Below are 17,076 nucleotides of genomic sequence, written 5' to 3' on the forward strand. Positions count from 1 at the left end.
TATTGTTAAGAATAACAGGTTTATTTTCTTACCTCAGTAAAGACAATCTCATAACTTAATGTTTCATTAATAAATAATCAGCTACACTGTACCACCCACAGCCCTGCAGGGGTAGGTCCCATGTGAAGAAGAGCAGAGAGAAATGAAATCCCGACCAGTCAGTTCCAGTGCATAGAAGGTGAGTGTTTCTCTAACATGTGCATGTCCAAACCTCTTGGTTATTGGTGAGTTGCAAAGCCCAGAAGAGTCTGTGTCCCAGCTGGGTTGGAGATTTGAGAGGAATAGTAGTAATGCTGAAATAAATAACTCACTAGCTGGTCACTTCATAGCTCAGGACAGCAACTCAGAACCAGCATAAATCCAAGTGACACTGCAAACTAGCCTGCAAGGCTGTTTGTTTTAAAGTCAGTCCAACCACATGATGGTAAACCCCAGATGGACTCACCATCAAGGGAGCTGCAGAGCCTAAGCCTACTCCTATGTGTTTCTAGCAGTGGTTTTATGTGTAGAATCTTATGCCATTAGAAAACTGACGCTTGGCATCAGCTGGTTGCATAAACTTTGTCTATAGTCTTTTGTATCTGTAAATATGAAATTGACAGTATGGGCAGTAGTGGTCTGCATCCTTGAAGAGCTTTATGAACAGAGGTACAAAGCAGCATCCAAAACAGCACCTACAGCCAAAGAGGAGAAGGACATGCGTGGAATGAGGTACTGACTTTTGTTTCTGCTGGCTACATCTGTGCTTTTTCCCTGCTTTACTCTGTCTGCCTTTTCACTGCATGAATGCACATCTTTATGAATGCACAGCTTTCCCAACTCTATTAGTCTTTAAAGCATTTTCCAGAAAAAGGAATCAACTTCACTGCTAAAATCTTATGCATGACTCTGTTTCCAAGTCTGATTCCAAATTAGAGTAAGGAGGTGGACAATGTTGCACTAGTTTTTGCATATTTGGTTAAATTTAGCAAGTCTGTGTTCTCCGGAGCCACAGTTGATAGAATGGTTTGGGTTGGAAGGGACTTTAAAGATCGCATAGTTCCACCCCCACTGCCATGGGCAAGGACACCTTCCACTAGACCAGAATGCTCAAGGCCTCATCCACTCTGGCCTTGAACACCTAAAGGGAGGGGGAATTCACAACCCCTCTGAGCAACCTGTTCCAGCATCTCCCCACTCTCACTGGAGAGAATTTCTTCCTAATCTCCAGTCTAAATCTCCCCTCCTCGGGGTTCAAGCTATTGCATCTCATCACTATAAGCCCTTGTGAAAAGTCCCTATGATGACTATCTAGAATGGGCAGAATGACTTCTTATTAAGTGGAGAAGGGCAAACTGTCTATATAAGCACTAGCTAGAACTCCTGTGGTTTAATTACTCTTTTTTAACTTTCTGCTAAGAAGAATCATCAGCATATACATAAAAGCTTACCCAACCATACACAAGCTAGTGCACAGAAGGAAGGAGAGTTTCCCCAGCCTGTAGATGACCTTTGTGGTGATGTGCTGGCGGCAGGAAGGGCATATTGTGGATGTTGGTTTGCTCGAGAAGATTCCTGCTACGACGATTGGAGGCTGGGACACCAAATAAACTGAGTTCAAGAGGAAATGAGAAGCAGCAAAATTAGAAGCACAGGAGATCTTTCACGAGTTACAAAGTCTTACTTGGTGCATGTAGGTTCTTAATGTGCCCGATCTAGAGGTACCTATGCTGCTAGTATTGATTTCAGGCATATCCAGAAGAACCTCTCTGCTGCTTGTTCCGTGTATCCCAACAGGTTGCTTCTACCAGCAGCCAGTGTTTATTTGGATAAGAACATACACGGGGAATTAATTGCCCATGGGATAATCCCCACAGTCAGTCTCTACCACCCACTGACAGCAGTACTCTACCACTGAGAATTTTACCTTCTGATACTTAAAATAGCATGAAAGGACAAATCATCCCTGAAGAAGAGATTTGAAGGATAGACTTGGATCAAGTTTTCCCTATTTATAAGAAATTAACCAAAGCAGTTATTGCAACATACAAAGGTGTGGTAGCCCAGTCCTCTATTGTCTCAAAACAATACGTGTGGCAGGGCAGGGCAGGGCTGATAGCCCCTAATGACTCTATTGTCTCGAACAAGGTGTTACATACTTGGTCTTGAATAGACAGGCTAATGGCCTTAAGAGCTCTGGAGGAGAGCTGCTGGCTTAACAATGAAGAGAGAATTCCTGCTCAGGAGGAAATTCCCTCTTTAAAACCACAGAGCCACTGAAATGGAGATCTCGCACTGGAGTGCACAGCTCACTCGAGCACACTTCTTGGTGAGTTGGAAAGACCACGCCTCACACCCACCAAAAGGGACCACAGCTTCTGGGGTTCAGGTGTTGGCATCTACCACAAAAGACCCTGCCGGGATGTACACCTGCTACTGAAAGACTTGGACTGTGCCTGTGAAAACATCACTGGATCCAAGGAGTGGTGAAAGCTTCCTTTTTCTCTGACTTCTTAATCCTTCACTTTCTCTCTCTCTTGTCCTCTCCTTTTCTTTCCATTTTCCCTCTGCTCTGGTCCATCAGTGAGAGTTTTCACTGGCTCTAATAAACCCAACTCATCAGCCCTTTGATGTCTGTTTGCTTTAATTTACTGCAAGGGAATTTTTGAATCTTAGCACGACCTCCCACTGCCCCGGGCTGGCTCAGGAGAAGTGGCAGGATTCCCTCACTAAAGTGGCTGTTGAGACTAGGCTTCGGAGGTTTTTCCTCAGGGAAAAGTGATCCTGGAGGAGAGGGAAAAGAGTCCCCTGCACCTTTTTCTCTTATTTGTGACCCCACTGTCTGGGGTTCAGCAGTTTTGTCTTGCGGCCCCCATGAGGATGGTCCAGCAGCTGTGTTTTGCAATCCCACAAACTGGGGATCAGCAGCTTCCTTTTGTGACCCCACAGCGTGGGGATCAGCAGTTTTTCTTTTCAGCTCTGCTGTGGGGGGTAGAGAAAAAAGAGAGAGCTTAATCATCTGAGCGCCAGTGCAGCTTGCCCAGGTTCGGCTTGATTTGAACTGCTCCCTCCTGTTAGAAATGGTGATGGCAGTGATCTGTTTTAGGGGCAGTGCTGGTGGCAGCAAGAAAAATGAGATGTGTTGTAGATCAAACGGAATGAGAGAAGAAGAGGGCATTACAGGAACTGGTTGAGGACTTGCAGGCAAAGCTTGAAACTGAGTGGGTAGAGCGGCTGCGAGTCGAGATGGCTGCAGACAGCCTACAGCTGAGTGGTGCTTGGTTGGGGAGCGAGAGCTGCATCTGGAACTGGCTGAGTTGTGGCAGGGGGACCTTGAGGGTGATTGTGGACTGAACGTTATGGCTAAAGAGCATGGCTTAGTTGTTTGTTAAGTGGCTTGTCATTATCCCTGGGATGGAATGGAAGAAGCAAAACCTGAGCAGGGAGGTAACTCCTCAGCTTCCTCCACTTACTAAAACTGAGTTCCAGTGTGATGGGAATAATGAGGACGTGATGGAGGTCGTGGCTACAGGGATGCCCTGTAGTGAGACCGAACTGGCAAAATTGCAAGAGAATGCAGCCAGCTCCCTTGGGAGGCTGAGACTGAGTGTGTGGGGAAGTCTCTCTCACCAGGGCAGACAAGGTGAAGCTTGCCTGTGGTCAGGCCCAGGGGTATTGGTGTCCTAGCAGCAGGAAACTGTGGAGGATGGGCCTGCAGCCTAGTCTCTGACTGAGGCTGGAGGGCTGGACACCTTGGAAATAGCGGGGCCGATGGTCATTCCTACCCTCAGCAGCGGCAGGGAGCCCGAGAGAAGCCTTAGCCTCCGGGAGGGGAGGGATGGAGGTTTCTCCGCCGCACCTCTGGTGACCAATTCCTCTCTCAACGGGGTGGGGGCTGTAGCTGTGCGGGGATATTGGTGGGAAACTTAAAATGACAGTCTGCAGTTACAGCAGCATTGGGAGGGGGATTTACCAACCCCCTTGAAAAGTTCTCAGGACGTGGGAGCTAGCTCTGGAGAAAGGGCCTCAGTAAGGGGATACCCAAAGAGTCTTTCTGTTCCTAATTGGGAGTTGTTAATGAAGATGTGAAAGGGACCAGATAAGGATTTGGGGAACAGAAAATCGCTGCTAACTTCTTCTCACTCTGGGGATAAATTGGCATAAGGCACATCCCCACTAACTGAGCCAGGGGGTGGGCAGTGGATTAATTTTTGGAAGGCTCACTGAAAACTCCAAACTGCCTGAATATGTATGCCTGGGCAGCCACTGAAGCCCATGACAAGGAATACACAATCAATACTCATTGGATTGTCCCTCTTTTTAAGACTGGTCTGACAAGGGACTGGGTTAGGCTTAGGGTTTTCCCTTCAGGAAAAGAACAACAACCTTTGCCAGTCAAGACTGTGCTCTTCCTTGTGAAAACACGACCTCATCATTCATTCCATGTGATAATTATGTTTAGCTTTACCAGTTGTTCAGCAATTAAGTTTTGGGTTGTTTTGTTATTGGCTGTGTACATGCAATTCTTTTAACGGCTGGTTTGGAGGACCCTTCTCCTTATTGCAGGATCAGTGAAATAAATACCCTGGACTTAGAATGATTTGTTCTGAAAGTGCTTTAAAAAGTGATTGCTTGTGCAGATTGGCTAGTGCTGGAATGAATGAGTCTGATCATCCATCGTCAGTAAGTTTGCAGATGGCACCAAGCTGGGGGCAGGATTTGATCTGTTAGAGGGTAGGAAAGCTCTGCAGAGGGACCTCGACAGACTGGACAGATGGGCAGAGTCCAACAGCATGAGATGTAACACATCTAAGTGTGTTACATTGGCCACAGCAACCCCATGCAGTGCTATAGGCTGGGGTCAGAGTGGCTGGAGAGCAGCCAGGCAGAGAAGGACCTGGGGTACTGGTTGATAGTAGGCTGAACATGAGCCTGCAGTGTGCCCAGGTGGCAAAGACAGCCAATGGCATCCTGGCCTGTATCAGGAAGAGTGTGGCCAGCAGGAGCAGGGAAGTCATTGTGCCCCTGTGCTCAGCACTGGTTAGATCACACCTTGAGTCCTGTGTCCAGTTCTGGGCCCCTCAGTTTAGGAAAGAAGTTGACTTACTGGAAGGTGTCCAGAGAAGGGCAACAAAGCTGGGGAGGGGTTTGGAGCACAGCCCTATGAGGAGAGGCTGAGGGAGCTGGGGTTGCTTAGCCTGGAGAAGAGAAGGCTCAGGGCAGACCTTATTGCTGTCTTCAACTACCTGAAGGGAGGTTGTAGCCAGGAGGGGGTTGGTCTCTTCTCCCAGCTAACCAGCACCAGAATAAGAGGACACAGTCTCAAGCTGCACCAGGGGAGGTTCAGGCTGGATATTAGGAAGAAGTTCTTGACAGAAAGAGAGATTGGCCATTGGAATGTGCTGCCCAGGGAAGTGGTGGAGTCACCATCACTGGAGGTGTTTAAGAAGAGACTTGATGGGGTGCTTGGTGCCATGGTTTAATTGATTAGATGGTGTTGGATGACAGGTTGGACTTGATGATCTCAAAGGTCTCTTCCAACCTGGTTAATTCTATTCTAGTCTAGTCTAGTCTCTCTCATCTTAGCTCATCTTCCAGCATTTCTAGGGAAATTTTCCAGCCTTTTAGGCTGTGGTAGGGTCATCAAGTGCTATCTTCTTTGTTGGTTTAAAAATTAAAAGCATTTAGTTTTGTTCTAACCTAGAATGACAAACATTGCCACAAACACACTCCCCTGGCACTTACCTGGTTGCTCAATGGTGGTTGTTTCTCGATAGGAGTAAGGTGGAGGAGAAGGGTACTCATAACCCCCTGTGCAGAGAAAAACAGAGCAAAAAGTAAAAGTGCCTACAGCTTACTGCACCTGAAAGCCCTGTCTGGAGTCTGACAGGCATGGGGAGGTGCTTCATAGGGAAGCCCTAATATGGCTCAGTAAAATAAAGGGCAGAGGAAAATGCTGCTGAGCTGATTATTAGGTGTTGTTTGTTTTTTAAGCCAAAAGAGCTCACAGTGACTGCCTAGTCTCACTTCCTAGCATAAGTCTCACTTATAAGCCAAGAAACCAAATCATTTTACCCACACAAAGGCACTAACTGCTTCTATTCTGGCATAACATTGCAATAATGCTTGGTCTTCATTTAAGGACTCTGTTGATGATGGATTCCCAATAGCTCTAACTGGTTTCAGTGATTGCTACCCTTACTACTCATACTTAGAGCCTTTTCTTATTTGTTTGAATTTTATCTGCCCTCAGCTTCCAGCCAAGTGATTTCACCATACCCTTTGCTCTAGGGAATAAAAAAAAGAGATCTTTTTCCTCTTGCTGTGCATAAGGTAGAAGGGCAAGTGGTGACTAAGAGACCTCATGCTTTTTTAGCTCTCTAACTTCACAAATTGAGAGTGCAGTCAACTACCTGAGTGTGAAATAGATGAATGTAAAAAAAATGCATTTGTTAATGCATTCAAAATAAGTTCCTGTATAAACCTTTGCAGCCAGCTAGGATGGGTGTGATATCAGCTCACAGACTGGTCTGCAACAGGAGGACAGCCTCTCATCAGAGGAGTGTTGTTTGGTCAAGCCAACACAGGGTGAGAGGGAGCCCTCACCACCAGGCAGAGCAGCCCTGATGGGGAAGTCCAACCTGTGCTGTTAAGCCGTTTAGAAACAATGTGAGTCCAGCAGGGAAATAGCTCACAGAGCTACAAAAATGGGGTACAAAACTGGAATTTCACAAAGGGAGGCAAAATACAAGGGCAAGATTGAAAGAGTGTTAGCAATGTTCCCTTGAATGGCTTGCAGAAGTGGTAGAGATGGGCAGTGACGTGTGGGTTTAAAGACTTAAAAGTGGAGAACTTCCTTCCACGCTAGAAAAGGAATGTGCTTAGTACAAGTCAGTTATCACTTGATGCCTTTTGGTGAAGGGCCTGCTTCCTGTGTGAGGACAAGCCAGTGCAGCCCAATGTTAGATGTGCTGAGTGCCTCTCACTTGGTTGAGGAGCTCACAAGTGAGACTTTTTCTCCTCAACCTCTTGCAAGCTCTTCTGAGTTGAGAAAGAGGCTTGAGAGGTCTTTGAAGACAAAAACACCCAGAGAGCTGATCAAGTTTAGGGCCCCAGCACTGGGCCCATCTAGCCTTACTAGTCACTGTCTGACCTCCCATTCTGGTTTTTCGCTCTGGTCCTGTCTGGTGAATGGGAATTTCCTCAACAGCAGGAAGGTGACAAAGGCAAAATCACTGATACCTGAGTGTGTCTTTCAATGAGTGTGGGCTTGAACGGGCAGAAGACAAAGGAGTGTTGTGAGACACTTGTGTAGGTGTCAGAGTAATGCCTAGTTTCAGAGGCCAGCTCAGCAGAGCAGCACCTGCTGGTGCCCACTTGCAGCTGTTGAGGGGAATCGTCAGCACTTCAGTCATGATGTTTCTCCATGACACAGCAGTGGGGAGGGGTTGTTTGTCCCTATAGACCCTGACTACAGAACTGACTCATCTAGGGAGGTCAGGTCTGGGCAGCAGGAGTGTTTGGGAAAGGGCCAAGTTTTCTGAAACACTAGATTGCTGCTTAAGCAAGACATAGGCCATCCGTGTCCAAAGCTTGCTGGCTGAACATTTTCTTGTTAGGAGTATGAAGCTACTGTAGAGATACAGCTGCAATTCCTTTCCCAATAAAATCACAGAATCACAGTGTGCCCAGGTGGGCAAGAATGCCAATGGCATACTGGCATGCATCAAGAATAGTGTGGCCAGCAGGAGCAGGGAAGTCATTGTGCCCCTGTACTCAGCACTGCTTAGGCCACACCTTGAGTACTGTGTCCAGTTCTGGGCCCCTCAGTTTAGGAAGGACATCAAGACACTTGAACATGTCCAGAGAAGGGCAACGAGGTTGGGGAGAGCCCTTGAGCACAAGCCCTGTGAGGAGAGGCTGAGGGAGCTGGGATTGTTTAGCCTGGAGAAGTGGAGGCTCAGGGGAGACCTCATTGCTCTCTACAACTACCTGAAGGGTGATTGTAGCCAGGAAGGGGTTGGTCTCTTCTCCCAGGCAACCAGCACCAGAACAAGAGGACACAGTCTCAAGCTGTGCCAGGGGAAGTTTAGGCTGGTGGTGAGGAGAAAGCTCTTCACTGAGAGAGTTGTGAGCCATTGGAATGTGCTGCCCAGGGAGGTGGTGGAGTCCCCATCCCTGCAGGCGTTCAAGAGGAGATTGGATGTGGCACTTGGTGCCATGGTTTAGTCATGGGGTCTATGGTGACAGCTCAGACTTGATGATCTTTGAGGTCTCTTCCAAACTACCAAAAATTGTAAGTGATGCTTCCATGTAGAGATCCTACCAGCTTGCCTACCCCAACTCTGTGCTCTGGTACAGCAGCTTTCTAGATCTGTTATGTCCTGGTAAAGCTGAGCCCCCCATCAGCTGGCTCAGTTATACTCTGCAAACCAGCTCTGCATTTGCTACACAATCACCAAGAGGGTGCTGACTCCACAATCCTGCAGGTGAGGCCTGCTTACCATCTTGGCCACAGTACTCTGGCGCAGAGGGCTCTATCCTGTAGGCTTCATGGTGTGGCTCATACATAACCATGGGGATTTCCACGCGTCCCTTCTCACTGGCCATCTCCACGCTTCACCTGCCAAAGGTAGTGCAAAATGAAAACTCCTGTAAGTGAGTTTCAGTGCCCTATGTTTGTCAGTGCCTGCTGCTGTAATTCCCAGTCCTCACAGACTTTACTCGGAGGAAAATCAGCAGTTCTCATGTTCTGCTGGCTTTAGAGACTGAAGTGCAGCCAGTTCCTGTTGCACTTTGTGTTGAGGAAGATGGGGGAAGAAGAGCAGAAAATACCATCCTTGCACATTCCTTGTATCTGGAAAGCTGAAGGTGCTCCTGCCCCCCTAAAAGCCACTATCCAAAGTGACTGACAGTGTTACCTTTGCAGAAAAGTCAACCCCGTTCTGTTGTCTGTGGTTTGTCACAATGCTCGAGGAGGGGAAGAGCACACTTTGGAGTACCTGTGAAAAACCTTCACGTGGTGTTAAGTCAGAGCCTGCAAGAGTGGCCGCAATTCAGATCTGTCTTTCATTGGGTCATCTGTGCAGCCTTATCACCATCATTACCCTGGCCAGCTTTGCAGTGTGAAACTGTTGTCTCATCGGCAGTGTGACAGGGCTTTTGTTGGGCAAGATCTTGATTAGAAATGACTGCACTGCCCCAGGCTCTGAACAAGATCAGGCCACAAAATATGCATTTTGCAGGTGTTACCAGGAACTGTTCCTAACAATAAAGAGAGTGGGAGGAAGAGGACACAGCTGGAGATGGGTGTTTATGTTACTGTGAATGGAATGGTGTTAATTATTCCTAGCTGTCCCTTGAGCCAGTATTAACTGATTGATTTCCCACTAAGTCTAGGAGTCCTTTGCACAAGAAAGGCATTGCCTTTCAGATCTGCAAGGAAGGGCTGTTGTGGGGTCAAAAGGAGCAAAGGTATCTGTTGTGAGGAACTGCTCCATGAGTCTGGTGTGTGTTTACTAGCTGCTTCGGTAAGCCCACATAGCTCCAGCTAAACATCCAGTGTTGCTGTGCAGACACCTTCCCTGGTTCAGATCAGGGCTGTGCCTGTCTCACCTACTCACTGGTAACACAGAAGTGAGGGTTGTATGGTGAAGAGGCACTTGGACAGGCTAGTGGAGACAGAAATGTACCACCTGGCAAGTCAGCTCAAGCTGCCTGATTATATGAGCTCCAACTGGAGTAGGGTAGAAATTGCTGAGTGGGGCAAGATGGTTGCAAGAGGTCTTATTTTCAAGGTGTGTTGGAGGGAATTTGCATGGGGGAGGCCAAAAGAGGGAAGATTGGTAGTGCTGAGATAACAGCAGTCCTTTTAGGGAGGAAGAATAGGAGTTTGAAAACACCATTCACAAAGTGAGGTAACTGTCACAAATCTGGTTGAATGGGAAGCAATATGGAAAATGGTAGAAGAATGAATAATAAAGGGAGTAGGTAGGGTGATGAGGAGACAAAAGCTCAAGAGAACAACGCTGGCCAGGGTAAGGCCAAAGATGCTGGAGAAAATGGCTAATATATGGATTGGAGAGGAGGGATGTGGAAAGGTGCATCTCTGTATACTTGTTATAAAGAAGCCAAAAGAGGTGATTGGGAAAGCCAGAGGAATTAATTGGCAGTCTTTGAAGCTCCATGAGGATCTCACTGAGAAGAAAAGAGAAAAGCTGGGAATGAAGTGAGTGTGGATAAGATGAAGCTGTGAGAGACAAGGGAGAGGAATGATCTACAGAGAAGAAAGACAGCATGTCAGCACTAACTGTGGGCTCAGGAGTGGGCTGGCAGGCAATATGGCATTAGCCAGTGTTGACCAAGGGCTGGTCCCTTGGGACAGAGATCAAGCAGGCAAAATTATAGGGAGTCTCTTCAGGTTTGGGGCTTATTGTTATCTTGGTAGTTAAACACCAGACACTAAATACTGGGTGGTGTCAGCTCGGGTGACATTTCTGCTGAATTCATCTCACTTGCTATGAAACAGGAAAATGAGGAAAGGGCTTTTGAATTTCATCCAGTGACTGGAGGCTCAGGCAAAAGGCCTGTCATGAGGCACAGAGTAGGAGGGAATAATAATGGCTGACATAGTGAGAGCCTTGCAAGTTAACAACTGAATGCAAGCAAACACCAACTAATCCTCGCTCCACCCAGTGAGCTATGAGTATAATATCACCACTTAAGTGTATAGGACAAGAGATGCAGAAGTGACTCATCAGCAGAGCCAGGAATAGTGTGGGTGTCCCACTGGATGTCAGGTTTGTGTTTGATCTACTAGAGACACCAACCACAGAAACTGGGGGCCATAGACTGTTGGTAAAGTCAGTGCACTGAATTTGCAGCAGCTTTGTATGTCATGATGGAAGACCTACCCCAGAGCAGAACTACCTGGGAGAACTACCTGAAGGCAGGTTGTAGCCAGGTGGGGGTTGGTACCTTCTCCCGGGTGGCCAGCCCCAGAACAAGAGGACACAGTCTCAACCTGTGCCAGGGGAGGTTTAGGCTGGATGTTAGGAAGAAGTTCTTCAGATAAAGAGAGATTGGGCATTGGAATGTGCTGCCCAGGGAGGTGGTGAAGTCACCATCACTGGAGATGTTTAGGAAGAGACTGGATGGGGTGCTTGGTGCCATGGTTTAGTTGATTAGATAATGTTGGGTGATAGGTTGGACTCGATGATCTCAAAGGTCTTTTCCAACCTGGTTAATTCTATTCCATTCCATTCCATTCCATTCCATTCCATTCCATTCCATTCCATTCCATTCCATTCCATTCCATTCCATTCCATTCCAACTATGTGAACAGCTGAGCCTTGGCCTCCTGTAGGAGGTTCTTCAGCCTACCTGGGAGGAATTACCAGGGGATTAGATACCTTCTGGGCCTGCATGCTGCAAGTCCAGAGGTCCAGGAAAGGCATTCTCTAGGTTGTTTTGTGCAGCTCAGTAGACTCTTTCATTTGGCATATAAGTGATTACTCTCAGTTCTTGGTTGCAACCATGCATGTGATGCCTGAGGGTTATGAGCCCCAAACTTGTGTTATCACCACAGATTAGAGCCAGAGACTTTCCTTTGCTCTCTCAGACATGATCATCTGCTAGAGAGTAAGGTATAGGAGAGAACAGTTGCTAGCCCTGTAGAAAAAAACTCATGAAGAGAAATATCAAGCAGTTACTGAAGAGTCTTATAAACTCCCCTGCAGGAACACCCCAGAAACCCATGCTCAATGGCTAGGGAGGTCATGTAAGCTGTCTTCTCTGCACTGAGCAATTGGAGCTCTCTACAAGGATAGAGCAGACTCTTGAGCACTCCTGCAGTGGAGGCTTGCTTCATCTGAAACGTCCAAGATTGACTTAAGGAACTGCAAACTGCTTCCTGTGCAAGCAGAAATGTGTAGTTCCAGGGACATCGATACAAGTCTGTGCCTCTGAAGTCTAAGTCTCTTCTATGGATGGGGAAAAAAGCTCACTTTAAGTCCTGTGGAAATTAGTATTAAAAACCAAACCAAACCAAACCCCACCAACAAACAAAACAGCAAATCACACCCTGAGGCATCTGCACAAAGAGCCAGTTCAGGGAAAGGAAGGTGGAAATGACAAAGCCTTTTTGTGCCAGGAAGGACATATCCTAGGGGAAATGGGCAGTAGCAGTTCCCATCACCTTTGGACTTGCTCCAGGTACTTGTGTTCTATTGTAAGAGGAGTCCTCTTTGCAGCCAAGCAAAGCTGCCAAACTGCAAAATTCCACAGCAGAGCCCTGCTCTCCAGCTCTCACCCACACCTCTGCACCTTCCTTCCCCCACATCCCTGATGGTCAAATAACCCAACAGACCAGGGCAGACAACAGGTGCCTGTGGGGAGGAACAAGTGCTGGCATTTGTGCTTTGTAAAGGGGAAGCTCAGGCAGAGGGAGGACAGTGTTTTCAGGAGGCCTGGCAGAGCTGTCCTCTGGCCTCCTGCCTTTGGTTCAAATAGCTGCAAAGAGGAAGATAGCTTTGCCTCTCCTTCTTGTGATGTTTCTCAGAAAGCTTTTCTGGGTGCTGCCTGTTTGCAGCGGTGAACAGAGACACAGTCCCAGCCACACAAATAATTGTTCAGCTTTCTGAAACACTTTGATTTCAAGTTCATTGGAAATAATGCTTTTGCCACAAACACTTCTGTGGTATTTGAAATGGAATCATCCATGGGGAGACCCGTGGGATTCATGTCCTTTTGGACCTAGGAATAGCTCAGCAGAACACAAAGTGGGAGCTACTCAACAGTCATTTCAGAATCTCATTACTTGAGTGCTGAGGCATCTTTGCTTTAGTCTTATGAGCCTGTGGCAATGAAGTATTTACAATTTCACTTGAAAATTAAAGTTCACTAATTCTTCTTCATTCAGACTCAGGAACTACAGTCTGAAAAAAGAGAGGAGGCAGATGGGATTGGGCACAGGTGCCTGTCCAGGTAACATTTGCTGTATTTCCCTTGGTATTCTGTTCTCTTGCAGTTCTCCCTCAGAAGGAGCCTGGCCTAGCTAAAAAAGGATGTAGAATTTCTGTGAAAGCTCATCAAGATTTGCTATTTTTAAAAGTTTATTTCTTTGCTTCAGCAAGCAGGTTACTTGTTGGTCTCATACTGCAGACTCTACATGAAGCTTCTAAAAAGTCTTCAGAGGTGCTTGCCACTGGCCTATCTCTGTTCCATCTGAAGCAGTGGAGCTGCTCCCAGGACCCAGACATGGATGTAACAGCACAAAATTACCTAGCACTGCTGGGAGTGGAGGAGACAACTTGTAAAGACAAAGATTAGTATCATGCCATCTGGTTGTCATATCTGTCTGTCTCATCATGTACCAGAGTGACATCCAGAATCTTAAGCAGGACAAGAAGCTTTATAAGGAAAGTGTTCAATCTTCATTCCAGCTCCAGCTGATGTCAGTGTGGGATTGACCATTGACTTGAGCAAGCTGGTTCAGGGATGGAAAAGATGGAACATGGAATTTGTGAGGAGATACGAAGTGATTCAGGTATTTGAAGAAGGTAGGGTAATACATTCAAAACTTTGACACTTGGAAGATGGATGACTATGTAATCACTGTAATAAAGTGATCTTCAGATTTGGTAGACAGATGGAGGTCTGGCAGTTTTCCCCAGTGATCTGGTGGTATGTAGAACACTAGTCCAAAGGCTTTCAGTTTGCTGTAATGTGGTCTTCTTCTCCTGTCATCACTAATGTTTTCTTAGCCCTCCCAGCTGCATTTTGGAGACAATTTCTGCTGGTTTAAAGCATGGCCATAAAATGCCATTGCTGGCATGCAGTTGCATTTGTGGCTTGAACAATATTGAGTGTCTCTGCTGTACTTTATTGAAGCAGTTGATTCTAGTTTTTGGCTAGCACTGAAACACTGAATTTCTCAGTGGAGAGATCTTTTCTCTTTAGCCCAGAGCTAATGGTAACCCTCACAATGTGCTGAGGTTTTTTCAGGAAGGAATAGTTCCAGCTCTAATACAGATAAGCAAAGAGTTGGGGAGCAATGTTCAGGTATTTGTTCTTATTCTTAAAACAGAAGATGGCTGCTGGTGGCAAATTAAAAGCTGGACATTGAAAAGTCTTGAGGATGTCCTAAGTACACAACCTTTTCAGTGAGATGAAGGATGCTCAGCCAGTTCCCCACTCTTTACTCCCAAATCTAATTTTTAACCATGCAGTCATTATGGCTTTTCAGCCTCTATCAGACTACCAGTTTCATTTCTCAAGCATAGCTATGAGTGATTCAACTTTCAACTGAATATGAACCATATTTCTTAGTGCAAACTCTGCCTCGGTCCCTTGGCTTGTCTGTTGACTGCATTGACTCACTAGCCAATGTGTAAGGTCAGTGCTTGAAGAGGTCACTGGAAGAAGTTGGTTGTTCATCTGTTACAGTCATCAGGATGTTTTTAGCCTTGATCCAGGGAGCTGGGCAGAATCCAGAAAGTCACCTTGTAAATACTGCTTCTCCTCCTACTTTGTGTGCAACCCAAATCCCCATGGCTTACATCAAAGTTCAGAATAAAATGTGCACTACCATTGCTCACAAAACCAGCAGGTGCTGAAGGGTGAAATGTTGGTGATCTCTGCTGAGAAAGCTCCCTGCTTTCTGCCTTGTAATGGTGACATGCACACAAAGCAATCTGGGAGGTTTGGGAGCTTGGATTTGCTTTGTTTTGTTGTTTAGAAAGTGCAGCCCAGTGCTGCTTTGCTGCGATGTGTGCCTGGGGTGCTGCTCACCTGGTTACCGGGCTTGTGCAGGCAGCTGCAGCTCTTGTGCATGCAGATCAGCAGCCTGGCCCAGCCTACCCGCACTCACAAGGATGCTGGATAGGCAAGGACTCCCTGGATTTTCCAGTCCTGTCCCAGGTCAGACTTAATGTAGGGTTATTCTTCTATGAAGGGAGCTCTGGTCTATAATTTAGTACATTTACTGCTCCTGTTGCTCTCACTTCTATAGCAGTTCAAAATACTGTGAACTTTCACAAACTTTCTAGCTGAAAATTATTCCTGCTAGTTTATTCCTGGTTGTTACTGTGCTATGTTTGATAGACAAACCTTCTCCTCTGAGAACATTTCTGTATCCTTGCAAGCTTTTCTTCACAGGATCAAGCAAGTTTGTTGAGTCCTCATTTCTGTATGTTGAATTCATCCCTCTTGGCCATGAGGGACCAAAGAGCTCTGTCCTCAGCCCTTATAAAGGTGTGATTGTCATCTCACATTCCATGGAAATGCTGTCCTTAGAATAATCCAGTAGCACATTTTCCTTTTCCATCAGCTGTGCTGATGGTTAGCATTTAAGCTGTCATTAACCAGCAGTAGGTCTTTCTCCTCTGGTGTCATTTTGTACTAATGAATTTCCAGCTTGTAGCTGAAATTCCTGATGTCATTTCCTGAATGCACTGCTTTGTAGCACTATGCTGCTTAGGAAAGCTGCCACAATACCTCTCTAGGTTTTGTCTTTCTGTGGAACAGATTTTCTCATTTACAATTAATTTATTTTTTCATTCATACCTTTTATTAGCCACTCCTGTACTTCTGTTAAGGTTATTAATTAAAACACTGAGTAAACCTCATCACTGATTTCTGCATTAACTGTTGACAGAAAGCAGATGCAGCTCTTAAATTGTGTTCCTTAATTTACCTCTTTGAGGTGTAATCCCTTGCTTCCTTTAGATGACCAACTTTAACTGCAGTTGGAGAGCCCTTATTCTGAAGGATAACTACAAATGGGCCCTGGGATTGCATAAGAACTTGTCCCTCCCTAATTCCCATTCCAAAATTAGAGTGCTAACCACTCAAAGGAAGTGTTGTCCCCTGGTTTGTGCGTTAACCTGGGCTTGGAGGGGGAAGATGAGCTCGGTTCCTGTTCTGCAACAGCAATGATGAGCAAGTTAATTGGTCTTGGTTTTGCTCAGCTCCTGTATATGGAAGCACTGTATCAGGGAGACAGTGGGGCCATTCTGCAGTGATATGGCCCACTTCTGGTTATGCCTTGTCTTAAAACACCAGAAGAGATGAAATGCTGCGCTTAGATTCAGTCTTTGTCCTCTATTGACACAATTTTGCCTTTCTTGTTCCCCTCAGCTGTTGGAACTGAGGGCACTTCAGCATTACCTTAAAATTCGATGTTTGCTGTCTTTTCATTTCACTCTTTTATGCATTAACACTCCCTTACTGATAGGATTAAATAACAGGCAGGCAGCATTTCATCTATGCCCATGTGAAAATAATGGCCATAACTTGTCCCTAGCTGAAAACTGATAGAGCAGCTCAAGTCAGGGACCTCTATAAAAGTTGTCAGGAGTAAGCATTCCCTTGAAGAAAGCAGGTATGTGCCCTGTTTTTATGCACGAACTAAACCCTTTCCTGTGGGACATTAGTCTGCCTTCCCATTCTTATTTCTGTTCTCATCATCACCTTATCAGAAAGACCATTTTCCATCTCTAATCTGTCCTTGGAGAAAGTTAAAATATCCTGAGAAAAATCTTTGCCTCCAGATTTTGGGAATATGAGAGAGAGTTTGCAGATGTTGAAAGCTTGACAAGTTAAGGAGGTAACATTTACAGCTGAAAGCCTCAGCAGTCGTACTCCTTGAGCTCGCTGGTTTAGTTCATGCCACCTCCCATTCCTGATGTTCTAAGGAGTAAATGGAGAACTGATCCCAAGTAATTTGAAAGCTCTTACCTTTAGGTAGCTCTGGCAGATCTGGGGAGCAGAACCACTTCAGAAGTCCACCACTTCATCCATGTCTTTGCAGTGTGTGTCTAGCACAGCAAGCAGCACACCTGACCAGTGACATGCCCTGCTGTCATGGCTCAGTGGCGTATCCAGGGGAAGCTGTGAGTGCGTCAGGTTGGGAGGCAGTGTATAATTAGCCCAGTTCACCTGCAGTCCCAGCCTACTGCTCCTACCTGCTGTGCAGCAAGAGGAATGTTGTGTGACAGGCTTGCAACAGAAGTTTTTCACAGATAGTTTTCTAATATCCCAGAAATTTCACTCCGTGCTAACTTGAGGGCTGGATGAAGGCAGGTGGAGGAAGCATGG

General features: G+C 46.3%; 1 protein-coding gene across 2 annotated transcripts; it reads right to left on the reverse strand.

Moving 5' to 3' along the window:
• Nucleotides 1–16,858, reverse strand: LITAFD (LITAF domain containing). Of its 2 annotated transcripts, none has more exons than XM_068147152.1 (5): nucleotides 16,717–16,858; nucleotides 8,484–8,602; nucleotides 5,725–5,790; nucleotides 1,431–1,590; nucleotides 1–674 (listed from the first exon to the last, which is right to left on the reverse strand). In XM_068147152.1, the coding sequence occupies exons 2-5, from the start codon at nucleotides 8,587–8,589 to the stop codon at nucleotides 566–568; spliced, it is 441 nt and encodes a 146-aa protein (XP_068003253.1). In that variant the 5' UTR covers nucleotides 8,590–8,602; nucleotides 16,717–16,858; the 3' UTR covers nucleotides 1–565. The 2 variants fall into 2 exon arrangements, with proteins under 2 accessions (XP_068003253.1, XP_068003254.1); XM_068147153.1 differs by having other exon boundaries at nucleotides 592–674; nucleotides 1,441–1,590.
• Nucleotides 16,859–17,076: the final 218 nt, after the last annotated feature.

Source organism: Melanerpes formicivorus, unplaced genomic scaffold, assembly GCF_026170545.1.
Source record: "Melanerpes formicivorus ecotype bairdi unplaced genomic scaffold, bMelFor1.0.p_v2 SCAF_14, whole genome shotgun sequence".
Lineage (NCBI taxonomy): Eukaryota > Metazoa > Chordata > Aves > Piciformes > Picidae > Melanerpes > Melanerpes formicivorus.

Bases quoted from the DNA above. Each gene is read 5' to 3' on its own strand.
- LITAFD (XM_068147152.1), bottom strand. From the start codon at position 8,589: ATGGCCAGTGAGAAGGGACGCGTGGAAATCCCCATGGTTATGTATGAG. The intron at 1,591-5,724 runs GTAAGTGCCAGG...TCTTGAACTCAG, and splicing joins AACCACCATTGAGCAACCAG to TTTATTTGGTGTCCCAGCCT. The intron at 675-1,430 runs GTAAGCTTTTAT...CTTTGGCTGTAG, and splicing joins ACTAGCTTGTGTATGGTTGG to GTGCTGTTTTGGATGCTGCT.